The sequence below is a fragment of the Trachemys scripta genome, chromosome 8 (genome assembly GCF_013100865.1).
Source record: "Trachemys scripta elegans isolate TJP31775 chromosome 8, CAS_Tse_1.0, whole genome shotgun sequence".
Taxonomy (NCBI): Eukaryota; Metazoa; Chordata; order Testudines; family Emydidae; genus Trachemys; species Trachemys scripta.
The window spans coordinates 21,167,773-21,176,669 of record NC_048305.1 but is presented as its reverse complement, the minus strand read 5'-3'; the positions used below and the strand labels follow the sequence as shown (position 1 = coordinate 21,176,669).

General features: G+C 50.4%; 1 protein-coding gene across 5 annotated transcripts in view; it reads left to right on the top strand.

Moving 5' to 3' along the window:
- The first annotated feature begins 366 nt into the window (after positions 1 to 366).
- Positions 367 to 8,897, top strand: part of SH3TC2 (SH3 domain and tetratricopeptide repeats 2) — a 28,342-nt gene continuing 19,811 nt past the window's right edge. For 3 of the 5 annotated variants that reach the window (XM_034779056.1, XM_034779054.1, XM_034779053.1), the window contains exons 1-4: positions 3,538 to 4,344; positions 5,546 to 5,665; positions 7,160 to 7,264; positions 8,074 to 8,219. In XM_034779056.1, coding sequence (XP_034634947.1) covers positions 4,290 to 4,344; positions 5,546 to 5,665; positions 7,160 to 7,264; positions 8,074 to 8,219 — 426 coding nt within the window. In that variant the 5' untranslated portion in view covers positions 3,538 to 4,289. Of the gene's footprint in view, positions 819 to 3,537; positions 4,345 to 5,545; positions 5,666 to 7,159; positions 7,265 to 8,073; positions 8,220 to 8,897 lie in introns of those variants that run through there. The other 2 variants (XM_034779057.1, XM_034779055.1) reach the window with 2 other exon arrangements.

Sequence of the window (8,897 nt, the reverse complement as noted above, 5' to 3'; positions counted from 1 at the left end):
AGAACTGCAGTCAGATCGCCTGACCGTAGTGCTGTGCATAAAACCTCTAGACTATGAGAAACCTCCAGTGTGCTGTCCCAGCATAACAGTCCTCTCCCCTACCCTCTTGGCAGCTTTCAGACTGGGGCCCGAGTCTCTCCTCATCCCCTTCCAGTCCAAGCCATCTTGCCTGGGGTTGTCTCTGTTGCCACCTGCTGTAGGGCCTGATGACAGAGCAGAGCTTTTCCACTCAGAGTTGATATTTAACCAGCATTAAAACGTCTCAATTTCAAGGACACAGAGGGGAGTCAGAAGCAGGAGAGCAGGGCAGGTAGCCAGGCCGGAATAGCTTGTTTAGTCAAAACAACAGCTCAAGAACAAGACGGACAGGCTGCTGGTCCAGCCTGGACTGATGCTAATCTGGCTCAAAACAACCCCAACCTGTTTCCCCAGCCCCTTGTGGATTTACTTGCTGGAAACCCAGCTCCGAGGTAGCTTTGGTGCTTCCCTTCTGTGAGCCAGGAATCCGAAAGCGCTGAGCTGTTTACAGCACAGCTCCTGGGTAACTCATTGACCTCAGCATTCAGCAGCACTGCTGGGAAACAGAGGTCCCCTGGATGATAAGCTGCTCTCACAAGAAATTCTTTTCCTTGTGCGAGGGAGTGGCTGTGCTGTGCCTGCTTGCCTGGCTCATAAACACACACACAGCAGTGCTGCTATCCTCAGGCACAAGGGTGCCCACGCAGTCCCTCTGGGGCACTTCCTGAAGGGTCTGACCTGCACAGACACCTAGGGAGAATGCTGGGGAGCAGTGCGACCTTGTGCCGATGAAGAATCAGGTCAGTACAGCCGCTCACTGTGCTGGGCAGTTGCATTTGCCTTCTGTGGCAATCTGCCTGTCCCGCTGCAATGCCTTTTGCCTACCTGTGAGATTTCTCAGCTGAGTAAACATAGCTGGGAGGCAGGGTTTGCAGGCATTTCAAACAGCCCTGTGAATGGTACACAGCCACATGCAGCCCAGTGGAGGCGCTGGGGAAATGGAGCTGGGATTTTCAGTCCCAACTGAGTTAGGCGCTCAGATACCTTGGTGATGGGCATGGCCTAAGAGCCGGAGCAGAACAGACTAGTTTGGTTTCTAAGGGGACTCAGAGTTCACAGGTCTAATGAGCAGGGAAACGCAGAACAGAGCTGGCAACCTTTCAGGTTTTACTGAAGTGAATGTAGTGTTGGTGAAAGGTGCTATTGTGACAGCCTTGGAGACCGAAGCCTGCTGTGTTATTACCAGTACAGGCAAAGCCTGGGCAATAGGCAATCGCAGGGCAAGGTCCCCACCCCATGGCTTAGTGCGCCCCACTGACGCTGACCTGGAGGATAGCCTTAAGGGAGGGCTGGGAAGTGAGTCTCTGTGGTTCACTCAGAACATGGCTTCCTTCCAGAGACTGCCAAGCAGGGGGCAGCTAGTGCCAGTTGTGCTGGAGGGTTCGGGTAGGGACCCCTCTCCCATGAGGAGTTGGGAATGGAGACCGCTCATGCCTTTCACAGGGCTGGCTGTTCACCTAAACCAGGTGAGGCTCCTCCTCAAACCAGTGGCGCCCAAAACCAGGGGCTGCATGTGAAACTATTTGCTTAGTCACTAGGATGAGGCTTTTTCACTGAGCTTGGGGCCAGATTTCCAAGTGCTCGGTGGGCGGGGGCTGGAGAGGTAGGAAATGAGGGAAGTGCTTTGCTGGGTGCCAAGTTCTTTGGAAAATTTGTTCCCAGCACAGCAGCACCTGTCTGGGAGGGATTACCCCTCTCCCCGCACCCCCAACCCCCTGCTTTCGCAGGGACAGTTGAAATCCACACCTGAATCTGAATTTCCCTACTGGCTCCTGGATCTTTATACTGGGAGGCCAAGTACCCCCTAACTTAGGGGTTTTCAAAATCTGGAGCTAAACTTTGTGAGTTAAGCCCATTTCCAGTGTCTCTTATGTTACAGCCAGGAACATGCTCCTTTGGTCTGGAGGGACCAATGGGGCAATACTAGGGAATCCAGCGTGGTTGCTTTCCAGCCCACTTTCTGTCTGTTCCCCTCAGCTGCACAGCTTTGCAGAGAGACTAGGAAAACAGGGCTTGTTTGTCCTGTACAAACAAAGCCAGGAAGAGGAAGTTGCAGCATGTCTGGAAGGTGGCAAAGAAGGCGAGTCACAACAAGATGTTGGTGAGAGTCTGGGTCCCGGGGCAGGGATGGCTAAACCGAAGCTAGGCAGTAATGGAGGATAGGAGTAGAACTGGGCAGAGAAAGAGAATTGCATGTGGCAGAGGATTTTGATAGTTCAAAATGTGGGTTTTGTTCTGAATAGGAACGAAAACATTGAAATTCTCCCCAAAAGGTACTGGAACCCTGGCTCCCCTCGAGGCCACAGACCTTGGAAGCCCTGGGGTCCCTGGCTTTGAATAGATCTTGATAGTGGCCTGCCCTGGTGCCCTGGAGTCTCTGACTCTCAGACAGATTGCCTGGTGGGCTGTCCCTGAAAGCCTGGAGTCCCCAGCAGCTCTCCAGGTGGGCTGACATGGAGCTGGGTGGGTGAGCTGGCAGGATGCTTGGGGTCCCATCCGAACTTTGTCAAAATCAAACTGTCTCCGCAAAGACGATTCAGTTTTGCTGAATCAGCAAATTCTGATGGCTACAATGTTACACTGGAATTGGTTGGACCAGCTCGAGTTAGGAGTACTCGGCGCTGGGGGCTTACCGGGCTAAATGCACTGATACCCAAGGCGGCAGTACCAACTTGGCCAAGGAGCAATTCCCTGTAGGATACAGACACTGCCATGCATGCTTAAATGGACTAGGCTGAGCCACACTGCCTCCTTCTGTCCCAGTCATTAGTATTATTTATATTACTGTCGTCCCTAGGAGGCGCAGTCATGGCCCGGGAGGACTACACCGTGCTAGGTGCTGTCCATCACTCTGTCATGCTGCTGCTTCTTGGGGAGAAGTACAAGCCACTGTCTGGCCTGGCTTAGTAGTGTTCTAAGTTGAGGAAACACTTTCTAAATCAGCACTTGTTCCTTTAATTCTCTCTTTGGCCTATTGTTCCCTTTGGCCGTGCCCTGCAACACAGCAGGAAGGGTGTGATATACACAGTTACTTTGGGTAGGCACAGCACTGCTAATTTAGACTAGTCATGTCCTCAGCCGATGATGCTACAGATGAAAACCAAAGCAAGTTATCCTGGGTAGGTTTATGACCATTCAGTTCCTGGTTTAACCCCCCTATTCCTACCAAGAGCACTGTCCATGCCATCTTTCCATCCCCTGGGCACTTTTGGAGGTTGTCCGATAGGCTGAGGCTAAATTGCACCCTGGCTATAGAGATTCTGCTGGCATCTGCCACTCTGAATGTGCCTACCTACTGGGGGGAACGCCATGGAGCTTGCAGTGACACCTGGCACTCTGAGTCTGGGGGTGGGAAAGGACCTTTCAGGCCAATGTGTTGCTCTTCAGTGACCTAAGCCATGAGTTTAAGACCTCTCCCTGTGCAATTAGATGCATTATAAATGCAAATACAGCCTCAAAGATAGGCCTGTGACAAGAATTAAGGACTGGGCAATAAGAGTTTAATGCCTGGCTCTGCCATGAACTCTGTGTGACCTTGGGCAAGTCATTTTCCTCTTTGGGCCTCAGTTTCCCCATCTGTGAAATGGGGAGAATAATACTTTCCTAATCCACACGGCGGTTGTGAGGCTTAATTCATCAAAGGTTGCAAAGTGATCCCCGGATGGAGGATGCTAGAGAAGCCACAGCAATATTATTACTGCAGGTGAGAGGTGCTTGTGAAAAAGTCAGATGCAGGGTTGGCTTTTGCAGGCAGGGATGGAGGGGAATTCAGTGTCAGTGCAGAGAGGGTGTATGTCTAAGATGAGGCAAGACAGCAGAAGAGGGGGGTCCAGATGGCTTCCAGGAGAACCCCAACCAAAGCCTACATGTGGATTTCTTCCACCAATCGCTGAAGCCTGGAATGCCAGGAATGTACTGCATGGCATTCAAGATATGATCTGAAAAGACAGAGAGAGAAACGAACCCACTGGAATCACAGAGCTGACAGTGGGCAGCTGAAGCCGCACCGGCCTGGGAGACGGGCCCAGCCCCACCCCCCCGCCTCGCAGATGCCCAGCAGCCATCAAAAGATGCATTGTGCATTGAGAGTCTGAGTCCCAGTGCCAGTGGGGACGGAGCGCCATTGCAGGGCTGGGTAGCACCGGACTCACCCCAAGGCCGTGAGAAGGGACGACCTGCCGGCCTCGGGGTCTGGGTGGGATGGTGGACACATGGGCTGCTGCTTTGGTGCCCCTTTGCAAAGGGATCTTTCATTATGGTGCACAGGTAAGCTGTCTGTAAGGATATCAGCCCCCTGCATTCTCCTAGCTACTGTACAATGCTGAGCTGTGAGTCTTTTAGCCTTATATCTCACAGCTCTGCCAGACTTGCCGGGAAAGGTCCTCGTGTTCAGGTCTGGCTCTGTCAGACTGCTCACCCATGCACAGGGATAGCTGCTGTTCTCTCTCTTTCCCTCCCTTTCCCTTACCACTGGCTTGCCGGTGCTTCTGCCTTTGACATGCAGTGAGAGCATTCTGCAGAAACCAGCTGTGTCATCAGGGAGGGGAAGGAAGGAGTCATTCAGTTTGCTTGTGCGGAACTTTCTTCCAGGTTTCCCTGAGAAACCTTCAGCAATCCTTTGCCTCCACTTCTGCCTCTTGACTGACGGCTCCTTGGGACAATTGTAGGGCTTGCAGACAGCATCATCTCATGGTGTTTGCCTTTTTAGCTCTGAATGCACATGGCAGGCCCCTTTGTCTTGGTGCTGTCAGGCCTGGTGACCTGATCTGGCAGAGCTAGCATGCTGGAGAATGTACTGTAGGGAGGAGTCCTGAGGTGGCATGAAGACTGGCTGGATGATCTAATAGGGATGGTTTCCGCCCAGGCTAACTTCTCTGAATCGCTAGGTTCTCTCTCTCCTGGAAGGAGAGGAGGGCCAGATCCTGATGTCAGCTACTCTGGCGTAAATCTGGAGTGAGTCCACAGCAGCAGAATCCCTGTGAATTTGCACTGCGGTAGCTGAGTTACAAACCTGGCCCATTGTTCTCTTGCACCCGTTGCTGGAGGAGGCATTCAGCCCGGGGTTGGGATTCGCTCAGGAGACCTGCTGTTAGACGTTACAAAATATCATCTCAGAGGAGGGGGGTGAATGAGTCACTGTCGGGAATTGCCACGAAACCCGACAACCAGTTTCAATTCATGTAACCAAAGCGCTCCTAGTTCCCTTTCCGAGGCAGCAGGAATAAAAATAAACACTGGTGAGGCAAGCCTGTCCCCCAGTCGTCCATGCTCCGCTGCTGAGCCCGTCTGAGACAAATGTCCCGCCAGGGCTGTTTGGGAAACCCGCGGCAGCAGCAGTGTGAGTAGATGCAACACTCTGGAAGCACTGCCCTTCATTTTTGTTGATGTACCATTCCAGCGGGGTCCCATGGCCAAGAATACCCTACTATGTGTCTGATCTGCTCTGTCTGCACCATGTGTTCTTCAGGTGAAGAGCCGGATTCCTGTTCTCCCACCCCAGCCATACTTCTGCCCACTTGGTCAAGTCTGCAGAACTACACAGCTGAGCCTCAAGAAAAATGTTTCCCGGAGGAGACCATGGCATCAGGTACCTGAAAACTGGAAAAGGGGAACATCCCACTGGGTCACAATGAGATGGACACTGCAATGTTGGTGTCAATCAGCCTCCTCCAGGGCTACTGGCCACACTGGGTCGGAGATAAGGCTGTCCTTGTTATAACAGCAATAAGAGCATTAAGTGTGGAGAAAGGAAAGAAAAAGTGACATGGGGGAGGGACTTGTGAAATGAACACTAGTCAAGCCCTAGTCTTTGAGGCAGTGTGGTCTAGCAGATAGGGCATTACAGAGGAGTCAGGAGACTTAGAGTCTATTTCAGGCTCTGCCACTGACTTATTTCCAGGCATTGGGCAAGTCACTTCACCTGTGCCTCAGTTTCCCCAACTGGGGAATAGGGATAGTGCTACTTACACTCCTTTGTAAAGTGCTTTGAGTTCCTCAGATGTAAAGTGAAATATAGACATTTAGATAGGGGCCTCTGCGTGTAAGCAAAGCTCACTAAATGAGCCGCCTGGGGCTGTCTTTTCTACTGCTAACTATAAATATGGTTTATAATTCCATGTGCAAATGGCAGTTTATTTTACAAACTGGCAAAGCTGACTAAATAAAAAGAACACTAGAGAACAGTTATGGTCAGAAAAGTGACTTACAAAAGCAGCTGCATTGTTACAGTCTCTCATCTCTTGGTGCCTCTTACAAGTCATATCGGCTTCCTGACAAAAACTGGGTTTTAATCCTGTTATCCCTGCAGAGCCAATGCAGCTGTGGAAGAGCAAGCTGGATTTTAATGCACTTCAGGCATCATTAATGTAATTGCCGGCTAAGGTTCCAATTCCAGAATCTTTATGGCCATGGTTGATGATGTGTGAAGCAGAAAGAATGAGGCTTGATTTTCAGATGCTGGCCTGAGCCAGCAGTTAGGAAAATCTCCTTTTGACTGGCAAGATGATGAGAAAGGAATTATGCAAATTACTGAACCTCCTGCATTGAAGAAAAGTAAGAACTACAGGATCTCCCAAGATGTGGCTTTTACAGGGTCATGTTACTGCCCAGATCAGGGTCTGACTTGAAAGCAAGCACCACAGCTCAGTACTACTCCTGTACTGGGGCAAAACCAGACAGTCATTAAGGGGTGTTCCATGGTGAGGGTCATTAAGAACACAATAATCCCACTAATCTTTCTCTCTCTCTCTTTCATTCGTGAGTCAGGGTGATACACCTCTACCCCGATATACCGCGACCCGATATCACACGAATTCTGATATAACGCGGTAAAGCAGTGCTCCAGGGGGGCGGGGCTGCGTACTCCGGTGGATCAAAGCAAGTTCGATATAACGTGGTTTCACCTATAACGCGGTTAAAATTTTTTGGCTCCTGAGGACAGCGTTATATCGAGGTAGTGGTGTATAAGAGACAGTGTGTAACCCCCTACATTTGTTTTAAGAGCGTTTTGTAGGGTAGAATTTACTGTATCTCCTGTGTGAAAACTGGCAACCGCCCTTCTGTCTCCGTGATGTCTTGTTAGGTAACCCCAGGCAGCTGGGTCCAGGCGATCAGCCTGCACAGGTAGCAGAGAGCCCTCTGGAGACCGAGTCCGTGTCATTGGCTGTAGGGGAAGGATTTCCAACTGGTAAGATATTGTCTTGTCCATGGTGAGTGTTTCTAATGATAGTATGTAGCAAAGACTGACCCACTGACCAAATGGATCTTCCCAGCCCACCAGTTTTTACTCTTTAATATTAGCATCCAGAGAAACTACTTGGGGTGAGCACTGGTCTGACCTGTGTTATTTAAGCAATGTAGCTAATTGAGGGTCAGAGGCATGGGTGGGGCATGGGGGAGCAAACTCTGTGCCAGGCGGCTTTAATGCCAGGTGTCATAGCAGGACACAGCTAGGCTGGTCAGATGTCGCCATGTCCCATACCTTAATACCTTCCTCCTTCTTTACAGTGCCTAATCACCCTTACAGGCTGTAAGTAATCCCCATTAGGGTTAAGGGAAGTTCATAAAAGTGAAAGACTAAGAGCAGCAGATGGAGCAAAGCCAGTGCAGGCAGGCATTGTGCAAGCTTCTCCCACACAGCAAGCCTCACTGTAGGGTCTGCAGCTCTGCAACTGCACCTTTTGCTATTCCACACAGCTAAGCCAATGCATCTCAGTCCTGAGCTGCAGTGCTCTGATGTTCCAGTCCTGGAGCCTGTCCTCTGCAGAGTCAGCCAGTCAGACTGTAACACACAGTCATGTGATGGTTTTGCATGTGGATGACAGTCCATGAGGATGAGCCTTCCAAACTCATCTGGCTTGTCCTCTAACCCAACCCCACTAGACTAATGTTCGGTCTAAGGGTGAGGTCAGTGCCCAACATGGCCAGGTGGGGTGCTGGTGCTTGGGTTATTGTTTTTTATTCTTCTTTATGTAACAGTTGCTCTTCTTTAATCAGCCGTGTTTCATTTTAAAGAGATTGCCCTCGTGTTCTCTGTTGAGAGTCGCGCTTCTCAGTGTGTCAACTCCCAGCTGCAGGAGGCAGCAAGGAAGAAGCTGTGGGCCCTGGAAAATGATGACAAGGATGTCTGTGATCTTTTCAAGGTGAGAGTCCCAGGTGTATGCATGCAAGAGCAAGAGATGGTGGAAGGGGAACTGCTCACATACACCTTGACTGGATGGGAACCACATGGTGATAGGAGAGTGGTTGGTGCTAGAGGCAGCCAAAGAGTTGTGAGGTTTTCAAAGTTGTCTGAGGGAATTGGGGGCCAAAACCCCACTGAACATTAGCCTATGCAGATAGATGGATGGTAACCACTTTAGAGATAGTGCAATTCCCTTTCATTTTGTGTCAGCCAAGGTTCACGGAAGATGTCGGGATGTTATAAGACTAAATTTAAAAAGATGCTATGTATTAATGTTCATTGGCCTGGTCTATCCTTCTGCCTCAGTTCTTCAAGTCTCATAGTAGTACCACCATGCTCTTTGCTGATATCTCTTTGGTGGTCTCAGCTGCTCAGAGGCTGGCGGTCTGGAAGAAGAAATGAATACAACTGCTGGTGACAAGGGAAAGTCTCTTTACCTCAAGAGGCAGATCTACAGCTCTCAGAATCAGAGGGTCCCTTGGATCAAGTCACAAGAGGGAAGGATTTCTTACACCCCTTAAATCCAGCTGAGCAGTAGTTTGGGAGGTACCTCTGTCTTGATTAAACACTGCCCTCCCACCCCCATTGAACAATACAGATATCTGCATTTCCTAAGGAGAAGTGCACTGGTATGTGC